This window comes from Sceloporus undulatus, chromosome 4 (assembly GCF_019175285.1).
Source record: "Sceloporus undulatus isolate JIND9_A2432 ecotype Alabama chromosome 4, SceUnd_v1.1, whole genome shotgun sequence".
Classification (NCBI taxonomy): domain Eukaryota; kingdom Metazoa; phylum Chordata; class Lepidosauria; order Squamata; family Phrynosomatidae; genus Sceloporus; species Sceloporus undulatus.
In genome coordinates this window covers 40719137-40737785 of record NC_056525.1, presented here as the reverse complement: position 1 = coordinate 40737785, position 18649 = coordinate 40719137, and the positions used below count along the sequence as shown (strand labels likewise).

Below are 18649 nucleotides of genomic sequence, written 5' to 3'. Positions count from 1 at the left end.
AGTTGTCTAAGGGCAAATACCATGTCTGTAGTGCTCCTATTAGTTCTAAAGCCACATTGGCTTTCAGGGAGAAGCTCTTCTGCAATAGCAGGGACTAATCTGTTCAGCAGTATCCTTGCAAGGATTTTTCCAGCGATGGAGAGCAGTGTTATACCTTGATAGTTTGAGCAATCCGATTTTGCTCCTTTTTTCTTGTACAGGGTGATGATGACTGCATCTCAGAGATCTGATGGCAGTTTGCCTTTTTCCCAGCAACTCACAAGGAGCTTGTGGATTTTAGCATGGAGTACATGACCTCCATGTTTCCAAGCTTCAGGTGGAATTCCATCAATCCCGGCAGCCTTTCCATTTTTCATCTGCTGTATGGCCTTAACGGTTTCTTCCAAAGTGGGAGCTATGTCCAATTCCTTCTTCATTGGTTGTTGTGTCATATGTTGAATAGCTGAGTCTTGGACTACTCGGTTGGCACTAAAGAGGCTTTGGAAATGTTCAGCCCATCAGTTCAGAAGGGAAGCTTTATCTGTGATTAGTGTTTGAGCATCTGTACTGTACAGAGAGCTTTGGATCTGATATGTAGGTCCAAACACTGCTTTAAGAGCTTCGTAAAATCCTCTGGAATCACCCAGATCTGCACAACGTTGTGTATTTTCTTCTAAGTTGATCCACCACTTGTTCTGAATGTCTCGGAGTTTTTGATGGAGTTGACTACATGCAAAGCGAAAGGCTGCTTTTTTTACATGGCAGGATGGCTGGGCGAGGTGCGCCTGGTGAACAGTTCTCTTCTTTGCCAACAGTTCCTGGATCTCTTGGTTGTTTTCATCAAACCAGTCTTGGTTTTTTCTTGAGGGAGAATCCTAAGGATTCTTCCGCAGACTGCATGATGCTGTTTTTGATATGTTGCCAAAGCGCTGTAGGCGAAGAGTTTACAGGATGGTCTTCAAGTTTTGTTTGCAAATTTGCCTGGAAGTTGTCTCTCATGGCAGCTTGTTGAAGATTGTTGACTTGGAGTCTCCTCTTTAGGATGTCACCCCTCTTAGGTTTGAACTGAAAATGAAGATTTAGTTTGCATCTTATGAGGTGATGATCTGTTTGACTTTCTGCACTGGGCATTACTCGGGTATGACGGACATCGTGAATATTTCTCTGGCGCACTAGGATATAGTCAATGAGGTGCCAGTGTTTGGATCAGGGATGCATCCAGGTTGTCTTCAAACTATCTTTCTGCTGCTAGTCAGCTGCTGTTTTGCACAAAACTCTAGCAGGAGGCGTCCATTATCATTACAGTTTCCAACACCATGCTAGCCTAAAAGACCTTTCCAGACTTCCAAGTTCTTTCCTACTCTGGCATTGAAGTCACCAAGGATAATGATTTTGTCTTCTGCAGGGACTTTTTGTTTAAGGTGGCGTAGGTCTGAGTAGAATTTGTCTTTCCCCGCAGGGTCGGCTTGCATAGTTGGGGCATATATACTGAAGAGAACAACATGTGGGAGGCATAAGGAGATAATGCGATCAGTGTCCTGTTGGCAAGGTTTCGAGTTTGGAGGCAATGGAGTTTTTGATCATAAAGCCTACACCCGAAAGATGTTTTTCAGTTTTGGGTTTGCCAGACCAGTAGTGTGTGTAGCCAGCACCATGTTCTTTAAGGCTGCCTTCCTCATGGAGACGAACTTCACTAAGAGCAGTGATGTCGATGTTAAGTCGTGACAGTTCATGGGCTATTAGGGCAGAACGACGCTCAGGACGTCCACTATCTGCAGAATCTTGCAAGGCTCTGATGTTCCAGCATGCAAGCGTTAGTCTATTTGCACCTTTGGAGGCTGGTGTGTGCCTTTGTCTCTTTGTCTTTCTTTGACCACATCAGAAGATGCCCATTGGCCGCGGCTAGCCAACCGGGTTGTTGGGGATGAGCTTTCTTTAGGTCACCTTTTCTAGGCCCCTCTCCATATGGAGCAAGCAGTGCTCTCCTTAAAAAAGGCTGCTTGGTCATTCAGGATGCTGCCGAACAAGACTGTCATCCCCAGTCAGTCTCAAGCGACCAAAGTCCTGAACCGCCTGCATGCCGGGTTGGGTCTGCAGCTTCCAGTGCATCTTTACACCTGCCGTTTCGTCCCTCGCCTATCGCTACAGGGCTTTTTCGGAGATTGGATGTATCCTTCAAGCCTGTGCAATGGATTTTTCTGGTGGAGCACAGCGTGCACAGAACTGGCCTCACCCTTTAAACCAGAGGTTCGTCTGCTGAGGCCTTGACAAGCATGGACGGTAGCAGCGAGGTCCTCGGGTCATAGGTTTGGTTAGAGTTTCCTTCTCTTAGATGGTTGACCTTACAGGGTTAGACGAGCACCATCTGCCCGGGTTTGGGATTAGAGTTTTCCTTCTCCTAGGATGGTTGCCATAAGGCTAGAGAGCCCATCCTGCCCTTTGGCGCTCTTGGTCAGACGCTTTGGTTGTGACCTGTCTGGGAGGCCCTGCCGGTGGCTATTATACCACCGCCAGCATAGCTCACAACATCATTAGGGTGCGCAAGCCTCTCTCCCACAACAAGGGGGCATCAACACGACAGGTATATACCACCCCAACAGAAAAGTGGGGTACATCTTTTTATATGTAGGTTTTCCTTTGGAGACATTACATTGAACATGCAGAAGTTGGGGGTGCATTACTCTACTATGTGCTAACAAACATGAGAAGGAGAAACACCAAAGAGGGCTTTTTTTCTGCCAGATGCTCCTCTTACATTTGCAAACTCACATCGATATCTCCTTTTCCTTTCAATTTCAAATAAGACCTCTTTCTTCTTACCAACATTTTAGTGCCCTGATGCAACAAAATGTTTCCATACACAATATTTATAACATAAACTAGCAATAAATTAAACTTAAGGTCCTGAATTAATTCTCTGAAGTATGGTAGATAGACTTCAGGGCTAGCCCATGACAGTTTGCAGCGAGAAGCAAAGAACATGACTGCGTCATCCTCCAATCTATGGGCCGAGACAGATGGTCAAAATGTGGCGTGGCGGCAGCAGCGATAATAGGCTTCCGGACCACACAGCAACTGCACAGTCCGGAGCCCTACGATGTGTGGATGGCAGCCTAATGGTGGTCTCCCATCCATACAGGGGGCAACATCTTGGCGTAAGTGAAGCGCAGAGTCCGCATATTGCTGCGTGTTGCTTATGTCTCAAGTGCGCCAATGGCACACTTGTGACATAACCCGGGAGGTGCAAAAAGAACCCGGAAGAACTGGGTTCTTTTTACCACGGAAGGATGCCGCGCTATTTGGCATCTGCGGCGTCCCTCCGGAGGTAAAATCATAGAATCATAGAATTGGAAGAGACCACAAGGGCCATCCAGTCCAACCCCCTGCCATGCAAGAAATCTTAATCAAAGCATCCCCGACAGATGGCCATCCACCCTCTGTTTGAAGACCTCTAAGGAAGGAGACTCCACCACACTCTGAGAGAGTTTGTTCCACTGTCAAACAGCCCTTACTTTCAGGAAGTTACTCCTAATGTTGAGGTGGAATCTCTTTTCCTGCAGTTTGCATCCATTGTTCCATGTTCTAGTCTCTGGAGCAGCAGAAAACAAGCTTGCTCCCTCCTCAATATGACATCCCTTCAAATATTTAAACAGGGCTATCATATCACCTCTTAACCTTCTCTTCTCCAGGCTAAACATCCCCAGCTCCCTAAGTAGTTCCTCATAGGGCATGGTTTCCAGACCCTTCACTATTTTAGTTGCCCTCCTTTGGACACACTCCAGTTTCTCCACACCCTTTTTGAATTGCGGTGCCCAGAACTGGATGCAGTAGGCTCCTGAAGACCACCGCTTTTCAGCGGTATGTACCGGGCCTACGTATAGAAGCTTACAAAAATTGCCATTAATTATTACTTTATAATCGGCAAAGGGGCAGTTTCTTGAATCACACACCCAAGAGCACTGGGCTAATTCAGAGAGTGGAATATAAACCACTACAAAACACAAAGTTCTATCATTTAAGAGAGGGGATAGCCTCAGGAAGAATAGCTGGGTAATAGCCACAGCCGTATGCCTTCCAGCATCTGCTGCCTGAGGCGGATAGTAGAGCCGACCCTGATAGGCGGTCAGTGTCACATAGTATGGACAGTGCAGCACAAAAGAGATACTGCCTTTAAAAGGAGTACCGGCCCACATGACAAAAGTGTTTAGCCCAACTTCACCCCAGCTGTCTTCCTTAGTACCCACCCATTTAAAGAGTAGCTTGTGGTACTGAAACCTGAGGGTATTTCATCACATCTTATTACAAGACATAGGAAACCCTCCCTCCAGTTCCTTATTTGTTCATACACAAAAATATTATAACATGGTGAATATATAATGAATATATGATTCCTACAATATAGCTCCTGAATACACATAAACATACATGCAGCACATGACACTACGGAGAAAAATAGCCTCTGCCTTTTCTCCCATATTACATCTTTTGAATAGCTGGATATAACAGGAGAATGTTACAATGTTAGTGCCATTACATCCTTTGTTTGCAAAGACAATCTTACCCACCCACAGGCTTTCCCATCCCATTATATATTTGCCATTATATCAGACTAAATGCTGCCTACCTTGGAGTATTTTGCTGCAAAGAAAGTAATGCATAACATAAACAAACTCTAAGATTTGCTTTTGTTAATTTAAGAACAGATTGCACAGAACTTGGGCCTTAACATCCTGTAACAGGAAGTTAAGCTGCCTCATTAACAACATTTACAGACTTTGCTCTGCAATATGGTATGGGGGGACGGGACTAGGCCCATTTGCAATCCAGCTACCTTACAATCAGAATTATAACTATCCGTCTGGGGCACAAACACAGGAGTGTTGTTGGGTTCAGGCCTTCCAATGTAACTTTTTGAGGACTGGCCCTTCTAGTTAATCATTTCTTTGCAAGCTTTCAAGAGCACTAGCTTTGCCCTTCCTGCAAGCTTGCTACATATGCCACGTTTAAGAAACACTCATTTCAGTCTGTTTTGAAGTTCTCCTCACATCCCTCATTGAATTACAGGCACCAGGAAAGTCTTCACAAAGCCACAGGGGACTTTGAAAACATTTACAACCGTATCAGCTCACAAATACAACTACTGACCCTGTCCTTCGCTCCATACAGCTGGAGCTGAACAAACCAGAAAGCGACCTACCTGCTCCTGATACAATGACATGCTATTTAGTACTTTGCATGTTCCTGCAGTGCTTCTGAAACGCATTGGGTGACCTTGGGCAAGTCACACTCTCTCAGCCTCAGAAGGCCATGGCAAACCTCCTCTGAAGAAACTGGCCATGAAAACCCCATGATAGGCTCACCATAAGCCGGAAACCACTGGAAGGCACACAACAACAACAGTGCTTCTCAGTCTAGAGATAAAGCATTAAGCCACCCCAGTTATAGATAAATCATGTATGTGTGTATGTGTATATAGTGTGTGTGTGTGTGTGTGTGTGTGTATGGCTATATAGAGAAAGAGAGAGAGAACCTTAGAGATAAAGAACTAAGCAACCTGAGTTACAAATGAAATATATACAGTACATATATACACACACACAAATATATCTATCACCCTAAAGATGAAGAACTATACATCCACATAGACATGTCACCTTAAAGAAATGTCACTTCAGTTATAAATGAATCATTGGTTCATATATGCGTGTATATGTGTGTGCATGTATGTATATATTACCTTAAAGAAGCCTTTTCAGTTATAGACCATATATATATATATAACCTTAGAGATAAAGAACTAAGCCACTAGTTATAAATGAACCACCTGTGTGTGTGTGTATATATATATATATGGTTCATATATGTATATGTGTGTATATATAAGTATCACATTAGAATTAAAGAGCTAAGTCACATCAGTTATAAATGAATCATACATATACATATGGTTCAGGTATGCATATATATATGTGTGTGTGTGTATTTATGTATGTATGTTACTTTAGAGTTGAAGAACTGAGCCACTTCAGTTATAAATGAACCATATGTGTGTAGAACATATATATATGTGTGTGTGTGTGTGTGTGTGTGTGTGTGTGTGTATATAACACTTTAGAGATAGAGAAGTAAGCCACCTTTCCTAAGGGCCCCATTATCCATGTGGGAAATGCACGTATCATCAACCAATGTGTGTGTGTGTGTTTTAAATACACTTCCGAAGCTTCCTGAGGCCCTGTAACAAAGCTTCCTCCATCCACCCCTTGCTAAGCCTCACTGAAGCCCTCCTTGCTCTCTAACATGGAGGATCCCTACCCCCCAAAGACCCCCAGGGCAGCCTAGTCGTGAGGCCGAGGGAGGCGTTGTCGTGGCGGCGGAGGAGGAGGAGGCGGAGGCGTCGCTGCTGCTGCTGCTGATTACCGGGGGCCGTTCTCGAGCAGGCCTCTGCGCGGCTGCCTCCTGGGCCGAGCGGGCCGGCTGCGGCGTGGCGAAGAGGAGCAGCCCGGCCGCCGCTGCTGCTGCCGCCGCCGCAGCCTCAGTGTCTCCTTCTGCTCCTGCTGCTCCTGCTCCGCCTTCGGAGGGGTCTGGGCTGGCGGTGGAAATGATCACGATCTGCTGCTGGTGGTGGTGATCCACGACGTGGATGGCCTCGGCGCCCCGGAGCAGCAGGGCCTCCAGGTCCGAGACGTTGTGGGCCCCTTCCAGAGACATCATGGTACCCGGGGCCGAAGGGGAAAGGAAGAGGAGGAGGAGGAGGAGGAGGAGGGAGGGGAGGGGGGCCGGGTTTGGGCTTCCCTTCCTTCCCCTGGAGGTCTCTCACTCTCTGTCTCTGTCTCCCAGGGACTCAGAGGGCCGCCGGTGCCCTGCTGCTGGTCCCGGCCTCGGAGGCGCCTCCGGAGGGCAGAGGCCGGCAGCCAGGAACACGCCCCATCCTTCTCCTCCTCCTCCTCCTCTTCCTTCTTCTCCGGGAAGGAACGGAGGCTGCTTCCCGCCGAGGCATCTGCGGAGGGCTCCCCGATGGTGAAGCCACAGCTCAGGCTCCGTCCAGCCAGGAGCCCGGCTCCCGCGCTTCCTCCTGCCCGAGCCCCTCCAGGGCTGCTCTCTCCTGCTCGCCTGGTATTGTTCCCAGCTGGGTCTCTCGCACTACTGCTGCCACTGCCGCCACCTCCTTTGCGCGCCAAATCCTTTTTGCCGCGAAAGCCGCGCGAGCCCGGCAGCGCCGCTCCCATTGGTCGCCTCCGACACATCAACATTCGGGCTCCGGGGAAAAAGCGCCGCTCTCATTGGCCTGTGCCGACGGCGGCCGGAGATGGATACAGGAGCACGCCCTCTGATTGGTTGGTTGGTGGGTGGGAGGAGCAGCAGCGCCGCGGTGACGTCGGGAACGTTCTGACAGGCGGCCGTTGGAGGAGGGAAGGGGCGGGGCTAAAGGGGAAGGGGCGGGGATGACAGGGGAGGGGGAGGAGGGGCGGCTGGCCAATGGGGAGGGAGAGAAGGGATGATGGGCGGGGAGACTTCATTCGTTGGCAATTTTGGATACTTTGGCCCTCTGAGGGTTTTTTGGACTTCATTTCCCAGAGGCCCCGGCTAGCTCGGCCAATCTTTGGGAATCATGGGAGCTGAAGTCCAAACAGATTGAGACAGAAAAAGGCCTCATAGCCCGAAAACCCCACAAAAAACCGATGAAGTTCAAACAGAATGTGACAGAACAAGCCCAAAACCCCCACAAAAAACTATAAAAACTATGAAGTCTAAACAGAATGTGACAGAAGAAGGTCACATAGCCCGAAAACCCCACAAAAAACCCTATAAAAACTATGAGGTTCAAGCAGAATGTGACAGAAGAAGGTCGTACAGACCGAAAACCCCACAAAAAACCCTATAAAAACTATGAAATCCAAGCAGAATGTGACAGAAAAAGGCCGCAGAGCCTAAAAACCGCCACAAAAAAACTCCTATAAAATCTATGAAGTCCAAACCGTCTGGAAAGACCAGAGTTTGGGAACCGCTACGCCTTGAGCCATGCAGGTGCCGGTTTCCTAAAGCAGTGGTTACCAAACTTTGGTCTTCTGAGTGTTTTGGACTTCATTTCCCACAATTCCTCATTGCTAGACAAGATGGCTAGGGCTTCTGGGAGCTGAAGTCCAAAATACTTGGCGGACCAAAGTCTTAACTCTCCTTGGTTTGCCCACTTTTGCCCCCAACCCTATTCTGAGTGGTCCCCAAACTGTGCCCTTTAAGGGATTTTGGACTTCATCTCCCAGAATCGCACACTATTGGCCAACATGGCTGAGACTTCTGAGAGGTGAAGTCCAAAATCTCTTAAAGGGCACAGTTTGGGGACCTCTGTTCTAAGGTGTTTTGGACTTCAGCTCCCAGAAGCCCCAGCTAGCTTGGCCAACCTTCTGGTATTATGGGAGATGAAGCCCAAAACATCTGGAAAGGCCCAACTTTGGGAAGCCCTGAGCCATACAGGTGCTGGTTGCCTAACGCTGTGGTTCCCAAACTTCGGTCCTGTTTTGGACTTCATTTCCCACAATTCCTGACTGTGGGCCGAGCTGACTAGGACTTCTGGGAGCTGAAGTCTAAAACACCTGGAGGACCAAAATTTTGGATTTGCTACCCTAAAGTCTCACCCCTCCTTGGTTTGCCCATTTTGCTGCCAAGCCTGCCCCAAGTGCTCAGGTTTTCCTATGTGTTATATACAGTGGTTTAGGACTTCAGCTGCCATAATCCCTGTATGTTGGCCAAGCTGGCTGGGGCTTCTAGGAGCTGAAGTCCAAAATACGCAGAGGACCAGTGTTTAGGAACCACTGTGCTGTAACAAGTCCCCCCTACCTTGGATCAAACATTGATCAGAATGGAGACTACAGTCCAGAAATCAAATGACTAGGAATGAGAAGGGCAGCCATAAAAGAACTAGATAAGATCCTAAAGTGCAAAGATATATAACTGAGCACTAAAGTTAGAATCATCCAATCCACTGTATTTACCATTACTATGGATTTTATCGTATGGGGAAAATTGGGGGTTTAAACAGGGATTATTCCATGAAAATTGTGCAATCGTGATTAATATTTTCACACGCCGTCGCAATTAAAGTGCTGTTATCCTGGGAATAAACAGGCAATAAAAAGCAACAAATCATTCACAGGAAAATCTGTGCCCCTTTGTGCGCATCTAGTTAGGAATTCAAGTCAACATTGTCCCCTTGGCATGTGAATCTGTATAATGTGTTTGCCACACACATACAACCAGCTTTATGTGTATATTTAAAGCATAAGCTCAAGGTGAAAGCATAGATCAAGATCCCTCTGAACTGAAGCATATTTAAATCTCAGTACATTTTAAATGGCCATATTAAATCTCTTCCATTGAAATCATAGGGTTAAAAAAGTATTTAACCTTGAGTTATAATGGGTGAGGTAGTCCACAGATCCATCATTTTTTGTGGCTATACTTAAATGTGTCTACTACCATTTTTTATGTTTGATTTGCATATCATGAACTGCTCCAAATGTCTAAAATAGGAGAGGATATAGTAAGTAAAAACTCAACAAAAGTCCAAAAGACTCACACTTTTAGACCCCTTTAACTTTTGTATGACAGTACTGCTGTTGAATAGCTGTACTGCTGAACATGCTCTTGATGAGCTTGGATTCTTTAAGAGCAGGTCCTAAAAGCTTATGCATAACTACTGTCATTGGAACTGTAATATGCAGCATCTCCAATTTCAGAAGGGCTGTATGTTGCTGCATATCACTTTTTTAAAAAGTCCTCTATGGAGTCGTGACATGAGTGTTATCTGTATTGTGACATGTGGCATCCCAGCAAAAAATAAATACATAAAAAAGCAAAGGGAGCAGGGGTAGATGACTTGCAAAAGATCACAGTAGCAAAGCTGCAGAAGTCTTGTTTTTTGCTTTGCCCTGCTTGCAAGAAACCATACCCCAATTTCTTTTCTAAGGTGTTAAAAAGTTGGAAGATTAAAAGTTTCTCAACAAATGTAGGTATTAAACAGCAGCAAGAACTGTTAATGAGCACTGTTGAAGACCATCTGTTATGAACCTACTGACTTTTCAAAAGGCTGATTTACACATGCATAGTCCCCAGTGTTTGGGTGCTGAACTATGACTCTGGAGACCAGGGTTCAATTCCCAACTTGGCCATGAAAGCCACAGGGTAACCGTGGGCAAGCCACACTTTCTCAGCCTCAGGGGAAGGCAATGGCAGACTCCTCTAAACAAATCTTGCCCAGAAAGCCCTATGATAGTCACCTTAGGGTCACCATAAGTCGGAAACAACTTGAAGGCAGACAACAACAACAACAACAAAGTCAGCAGTTGATAGCTGTAGCACAAAGTCATGCCTCGCCTGGCAGGTGTGAAGGGCTTATGACCAAATAAAACAAAAATTAAAATTAAAAAAAAATTCACATCATGCTTTTCAACGGATAGATTTCACACATTTAGAAGACAGCCATTAGGTGTACAATAATGGAGCAAAGGACATAAGAGCCTTGCTGGATCAAACCAAAAACCAGTCTAATTTACCACTAGGTCCATACAATGACCATTCAGCTGCCTATGGGATGCATACTGCCTGTGGAAATGGAAGTGATGCATACCCATCCTAATTGGTAGCAGCTGGTAGCCTAAATCTTCCTGAATTGACCTGAATCTCCAACTATTCAGCTTCTAGTATTATGAGGAGATAAAATATTCCCTTAGCTACATTTTCACATTATGCATCATTGTATACACCTTTATCATACCTTCCCTTTCTTGCCCTTTTCCCAAGCTAAATAGCTTTCAAACACTAAAGCTTCCTTGTAGAAAAGTTGCTCCAATCCACTGATCAGTTCAGTTGTCCTTTTCTGCACATCTACTAGCTCCACGATAGGCTTTTTTTTAGACCAAAATGGCAGTATTCCAGACATGGTGGCACTAAAAATTTGTATACAGGCATTGGCTGTTTTGTCTCATCATGCCAAACATACCCTTTTAAAGGTTAAAAAATAGAAAAGAACAAAAACAACAGCAGCTACACATTGGTTTGACATTTTCATTGAGCTGCCTATGACAACCTCACAACTCCCAGTTCAGCCATTAAACCCACTGGTTGACCTTGGGCAAATCACATGCTCTCAGCTTTAGAGAAAGTCAATGGCAAATCTCTGAAACTATCTTGCCAAGAAAACCCCATAATGGGTTCGACTTAGAGTTGTCATAAGTCAGAAATAACTTCAAGGCACACAACAACAACAAATAGATGGTGGAGGGTTGTTCCAGTTTGAATCACTTTATCCTTTGCTTGCATTGAATCTCTCTTTCCATTTTACTGACTAGTTGGGAGAGATCTTTTTGAAGCTCCTCACAATCTGTTTTTGCTGTCACAACCTTAAATACACTCAGCCCTCTATATCCACAGATTCAACCATCCATGGCTTGAAAATATTTTTTAAAAATCCAAAAAGGAAAACTTACTTTTGCCATTTTATATAAGGGGCACCATTTTAGTGTGCCATTGTGTTTAATGGGACTGAGCATCCTTCATTTTTGGTGTCCATGTCCTGTTGTTTATTTTTTCAGCATGGCTTCATTTTCTATAAATTGGGTAACTTTGATTATTAATGCTTTTCATCAATTTACTTGGAACAGACATTAAGCTAACTGGTGTTATCATTAAGCTGATAATACATGCTTTTGATAAGCAATTTCACCTTTGAATCTTTTGAGGACTTTTGATTTCTTTAAAAACATTATACTTTTATTAATGAAGCCTAGAACTTCTTTTCTTGTCACTACTTTTTGCCTGTGATCTTAGTTTTCCTACATTAGAAATATTATGTATGAATTATTATTTCCTCTGTTTCTTCAGCTGTAAAGGGAGATGAAAACATTTCATCTGCTTCTTTGCAACTGCCTTATTCTCCTACAGAAGTCTTTTTTCATTTTGTGGCCATCCAACTGCTTCTCTTGAGAAGATTCCTGCTCTTGTTGCATTTCAATAATTATTAGGTTTTGCTCTTGATGATGTACATATCCTCCCAAAATTCCTCGGTGCATCCCTGATTTTCTGTTTGAACTTCTTTTGTGCAAGTTTACAAAAGTTCTAGTTAGTGAAGGAAGCCATTTTATCTCTAGAAACGTCCTCCCTGCTTAGCCGTGCTGGTGACCTTGTATATGTCATACTTTTCTTCTTGACCTGTTGTGCAGGTAATATGAACTGTGAACTGGGCCTGAACTTTTAGAGTAGACTAATTCTGTTAAATTAATAATTAAGTACCTATTTATTTATTTACATACATCTTTATTAAATTATTTTAACATATATACAATGTTGCATATGCCCCATTCCCTCCTCCCCTTCCCCCCTCCCACATGGCTTGAAAGAGTTTAGGATCAATATAGAATCATAGAACCATAACAAACTCCCTCTGAGTGTAGCAGAGTCTCCTTCTTTAGAGGTCTTGAAACAGAGGCTGGGTGGCCATTTGTTGGGGATGCTTTGATTGTGATTTTATGCATGCCCGGGGGTTGGACTGGATGGCCCTTGTGGTCTCTTCCAACTCTACGATTCTATGATTCTAGTGCTTTCATTGGTGGCCAAGAGTGTTTTAAGTATGGGCCACCTTGTTAAGCGTTGAAGACCAGGCTGTTCATGCATCTTAAATAGTGGAACATAAAAGGTTGCCAATATCAGACAATGTCTCCATTAGACTCAGTGCTAGCTACACCAGGTTAGGCAACCTGATATCTTCCAGACGCTTTGGACTACAACTCCCATAAGATAGTCAGTGGGGCTAATTATCAATAATGATGGAAGTTGTAGTCAAGAACATCTGGAGGGCACATAGTTACCCTCAATGACAATGTTGTGATATATATATATATATATATATATATATATATATATATATCACAAAGGTCTTTTTCAATACTGCCTGGACATATGAGCAACTCGACATGGGGACCTTTTGCAAACTAAGCACATCCTTTTTCACTGAGCTATGCCACTCCTGCATAGCTCGGCATTACTATTAGTATTTACAGAATATATATATATATATTTGATTTTATAGTCACTATTATTGCATTGTATTGTCAGTATTTCTCATTAATATGTCAGATTAATACCTTTATTTCTAATTATGTCCCTTTTATATACCATTTCTGTAATCAAAATTGCATTGAACATATAATAAGATGTTTGAAGAAACATCTTTTTGTTACAAGAGACTTGGCACCTCTTGAAGACTGACTTTATTTGGCACATGCTTTTGTAGGCTGTAACTTATGCTACAAGATTACTAATTTTTATGTTACAAGAGTTTTTTTGTTTTGTTTTAAGACAACAGATTAAGATGATTACTTCCCCTGGCCATCATTCTGTTTTGATGAAATAGTCACTCTGACTAGTCTCCTATGCGTAGTCCCATTAAACTCAGTGATCTTGAGTGAACATGCTAGGCTTTTGCTGCATAAGAAAGGAAGGAAGGAAAGGCAAGCTAGAATGCAAAAGATGGAAGAAGAGAAGATAGTGCTGTCCTATCTGTAAATAAGCATTTGGCTCTGAACAGACGCCCACAAAATGTGGCATAGATGATGACATTCCTTCTATGTGCCTTCTTGTGTGCATTAGGATGATAAGCTATTTTAGACTCCCAGCAACTTACTAAAATAAAATATGGACCCTAGCATTTTAAGTGATAGGTTGAATTTTGAATGAAACATTATTTTTTAGGATGTTTGGCACACATATTACTTCCTTGAATATGATTTGCTATATATGAAGGTGAGAACCTTTTCCTCTAGGTCACACTAGCAGATGCCTCCAAAGCAATGAAGGAGGCCATTTTTACCTGTTGTGTAGTACAGAAAATGGGTACACATCATTCTACCTTTTTTTGTTCCTTGTGAGAGAAAACAATTGTCTAGGTAATAACATGCAAAATCAAGCTTGGCTAAGACATTTGCTACAGTGAAGAATGCTAAAAACAAGTTGATTAATAAAGCACAGTTTAAGAAGACACATGGATCTCTTAAAACAGGGATGCGTTGTGACACAGGATGCATTCTGGAAAGCCGGATGTTGCTCTGGCCATCCTACCAACTGTTGTGCCAGTGCCTGAGCTTTCAGTAGAGATATCACATTGTACTGTTTATTCTGTTTTCATCTGTTCTTTAAGAATTAATTGAAAACAGTTACAGCTATCAATTTCATGTTCCAAAACTGCAGAGTCGTGACCTGGAAATGTTCATCAAATTACATTACAATATCTCACTGCTCAGTAGATTTGTGTTGTTGGCAAACACAGGTATGCAAACAGAATTGATAAAACAATTGTACATTTTTCACAGCTATTAACTGTGGCAAACTTTGCATACAGGAAAAATGGAGGTATAAATAGCTATATTGTTATGGCAAAATCATATTTTGATAGGGAAACCTAATATCTGAAGTGGCTGCTTGAAAAATAAATAGGTTTTAGTCACATTGATTAGTTTAAAAACAAAACAAGTTGTTCAGCTTCTGCCAAATAAAATCTGGAGCTCTGGTTCCAAAGGTTAAAAGTCAAGACTGGCTCTGGTTGTAGTCTGCCATCCAGTGGAAGCCATGCTAGCAGTATTCCTTTTCTAGTGCAAACAGAGAAGTAGGAACATAACAAATTACTCCAAGTTCTACATTCTTTGGTATATTAACTATGAAAATAAATTAATATATAGTATTTTCAGTGGCTTTGAAAAAATAGTTTGAGAATGTGCTAAATAATTTAACAATATCCAATTCAAGGTGTTGATCATCTACAAAATATAAAGCCCTATATTCATGGGACCAAGCTATGTTAAAGAATGCATTCACTGTATGAAACTGTCAGGACTTTAAGATCTTGGGTGAGGCCCTTCTCTTCATTTCACCAATGTGAGGCATGTTTGGTGCTGACACAAGAGACCTCTCAGTAGCTGCTCCTAGCAAGGGAAGCTAGGCTGGGGCCCTCTTTATTATCCTTTAATTTAGGTCAGCCTTTGGCATATAAAGTGGTTGGAAGATGATATTTTGAAGGAGGATACTTTATTTGGATGCTGACTGTACAATTCATTGTTGTGTTATGTGTTATGTGTACACTCAGTTGATCCTGTCCTGGAAGGATAAAGCTGATGTCATGGAAGCAAGGCTGATAGGACCTGTTGCAGAGAGCCACAAAATTACACTGAAGGGCAGCACTTGGAGAATAACTCATAAAAGATGCTAAAATGCACACAACTGGGATGCTATTACATTATATAATGCTAAGAGAACAGATAGGATATACTGTGTGAAATCAACACACTGTATACAAGTATTAACAGGAATAACAAAACCCATTTATATGGGCACAAAATGAATAGATAACAGAAAATAAAGTACTGTATAAGCAAACAGTACAAAAAGTAGTAAGAAGCTGTTAACTGAAACAAGATAACTAAAGTAAGAATTTAGGAGATACGTACATTAATAAAGAACTCTTGGGCCCTTGGGTTTGGTTCCAGGAACATTGTGGATACTAAAATTCATGGATGTCCACATCCCATTAAATACAATGGCATAGTAAAATTTGTCCTCTACACAAAATGGCAAAATCAGTTTGCCTTTTAGAATTTATATATATTTTAAAATATTTTCAACCCATGAATAGTTGAATCTGTGGATAAGGAATCTGTGAATATGGAGGGCCGACTGCAGTACTAACTCATAAGTAAACACTATGAATTTTTAAGTAAGTTAATATAGACACAATAATTCTAGTAAATTAGCACATTATAAGCTTTCAGATAATTTCCTGTTTTGAAGTTATCTTCTTCCAAATATCTGTAATTCCTTAATAAATTGTCAAGACAATCTGGATGCATTTGGGACTAAAAGAACCTTAATAAGGTTACAGTTGGGAGCACCTTGACATCTCTGAGCTGAAGACATATACTGGCCTATTGCTTCTCACAGAAGTCTAAGTACAGGCAAGAAAAAGGACCAGTATTCAGTGCTGGGGTGCTGCCATTTCAGAAGAACAGTAAGTCTGACGATATTTTGAGCAGTCCAAGTTACTTGAGGGAAGCTAGAACAGTGAATAGAGACACTGATAAACCCCTGCCTTTCAGGATACATGGACTATGTTTGCTGAGGAGCTTTGAACACCAAGGAAGTATATTACCATACATGTATAGCCAGTTGAAATCAGCAGTAGATGCCTATTCTGTCACTTTATGTGATTAAACCAGAAAAATATGGCATAAAAGACTTCATATGCTGTGAAGAGCACTCATCTGAGTAGACAACCTGGGAGACCACAAAAAACCAAGTGTTTTAATGACACTAATTGTATTATCATTCCCGATGGGGCATGGTGTTATCAGTACGCTGATAACACCCAGACTTATTTCTCTATGTCTCCGGCTACTGCAGTGACTAGGGACAGCCTCTCTCCTCTAGACGCCTGGCTAGGGTCACTAATGGGCTGGATGAGGGAAAACAAACTCAGGTTAAATCCAGAGAAAACGGAGTTACTAGCGATAGGTTCCCTAGGTCCTGGGAAGGAAATTAGGCAACCTGTCCTGGACGGGGTCACACTTCCCCTAAAGGACAAAATTCGCAGTTTGGGAGTACTTCTGGACTCATCGCTACAATTGTCATCTCAAGTAGATGCGACAGCCAGGAGTGCTGGGTACCAACTTCGGTTGATATGTCAACTGATTCCCTATCTGGACCGAAAGGACCTTGAAGCAGTGGTACATGCACTGGTAATCTCTTGCCTTGATTTCTGTAATGCGCTCTACATGGAGCTACCCTTGTATCAAGTTCGGAAGCTTCAATTAGTACAAAATGCAGCAGCCAGATTGGTCACTGGTTCTTTGAAATTTGACCATATAACACCTATCTTGAAAGATCTTCATTGGCTACCTATTAGCTTCCAGGTGCAATACAAGGTGTTGGTTATCACCTATAAAGCCCTACATGGCTCGGGCCCGAGTTACTTAAAGAAACACCTCTTCCTGTATAATCCGCCCCGCACTCTCAGAACTTCTGGGGAAAATCTTTTCGAAGTATATCCATCCAGACCACTTTCAACTTCTCAAAGAACCTTTACTTCAGTGGCTCCTAAACTATGGAACAACCTCCCAGAAGAGATCCATCTTATTCCCTCCTTGGAGGGTTTCAGGAGGGCAGTTAAGATGGATCTCTTCTGGCAAGCCGAGCCACCCAATCTTCTGTGAAGACATCATTCACTCTTCTATTTAGGATCAGAAGATTATATCTTATAATTGGTTGACAGTACTGTTTTTAACTGTTTTAATGCTTGAAAATTATATATGTTATTCTTGTATCTTATTGTTATTGTTGGGTTGTAATCCCACCTCGATCCACCTGGGAGAGGTGGGAAAATATAAATTTATTATTATTATTATTATTATTATTCCTCCTCCTCCTCACTGGATGAAATGTGATGGGAGACAGATTTTTCACCAGTTTAGAACCATCAGGGCATCTCAAAAATCCCAACCCTCCCCCCAATCATAAAAACAGTAATCAACCCATAAAAAGAGATTAAACTTCCAAATTTAAAACTGTACAGTAGGAATACACCAAAATTTCTGGCAGATTAGCGCACAAAACGAGGGGGGGATGGTATCAATCAATGTTGATATCAGAACAATAGAGGTCTCATTAGAGGGGGGAGGCAAGTCTAATAAGTAACAGTCTGGGAGGGGCTGCTGGAAGAGATCCATCTTAATAGCTTTTTAAAAGACTTCCAAGGTGGTAATATGGTGGATCTCCTCCGGCAGGTCGTTCCAGAGCCTGGGAGTGGCAGATGAGAAGGTCCTCTAGGTCACCACTGAAAGTCTGGTCTTCTTAGGTTGTAGCAGATTCTTCCCAGAGGACCGAAGTGTGCGGGAAAGATTATATGGAAGTAGGCGCTCCTGCAAGTAGTCAGGACCCAAGTGATGTAGGGCTTTAAAGGTTAGCACCAACACCTTGTATCTTGCCTGGAAACTGATAGGAAGCCAGTGGAGAGATTTTAGAACTGGTTTAATATGGGCAGTTCTGGATGTGCTCATGACCAGCCTGGCTGCCGTATTTCGTACCAATTGAAGTTTCCGAACTTGGCACGAGGGTAGCCCCATGTAGAGCGTGTTACAAAACTCAAGTCAAGAGGTTAGCAGTGCATGTACTACTGTTTCAAGGCCTCCCTGCTCCAGGAAGGCAACTAGAGTATCAGCCGAAGCTGATAGCAAGTGCTCCTGACCGTCCCATCCACCTGAGCTGTCAGCTGAAGAGACAAGTCAAGGGGTACCCCCAAACTGTGGACAGAGTCCTTCAGGGGAAGTGTGACCCCATCCAGAACTGGCTGGCATGACTCCATTCCCGGATTAGACTCTCTCTCTCTCTCTGGCTTTTCTTCACGAACAAAGATTCAGGAAGGACTCATCCCGCACTTTCTACAAGCACATTGATGACTAAAAAGGCCAATCTGAGATAAACAAGTCCGGTTGCAGAAAACACAGCAGAAAGTCTCCTTGGGTGATGTTTTCAGGTTGTGGTTCTTTCTGCGTTGTCGTTTCTCTTCAAGACTTGTTCGACGTGAGCTTTCAAAGAAGGCTGTAGCATTGTGGATAGTGCGTCTCCATGCCTCCCG

General features: G+C 43.1%; 1 protein-coding gene across 4 annotated transcripts in view; it reads right to left on the bottom strand.

Annotated features, from left to right (window-relative positions):
• The window catches only part of E2F1 (E2F transcription factor 1), a 33245-nt gene extending 26526 nt beyond the window's left edge, over positions 1 to 6719 (bottom strand). For 2 of the 4 annotated variants that reach the window (XM_042463886.1, XM_042463887.1), the window contains exon 1: positions 6397 to 6719. In XM_042463886.1, the coding sequence (XP_042319820.1) occupies positions 6397 to 6690 (294 nt within the window). In that variant the 5' untranslated portion in view covers positions 6691 to 6719. Of the gene's footprint in view, positions 1 to 4603; positions 6051 to 6396 lie in introns of those variants that run through there. The other 2 variants (XM_042463889.1, XM_042463888.1) reach the window with 2 other exon arrangements.
• Between the last annotated feature and the right edge of the window lie 11930 nt (positions 6720 to 18649).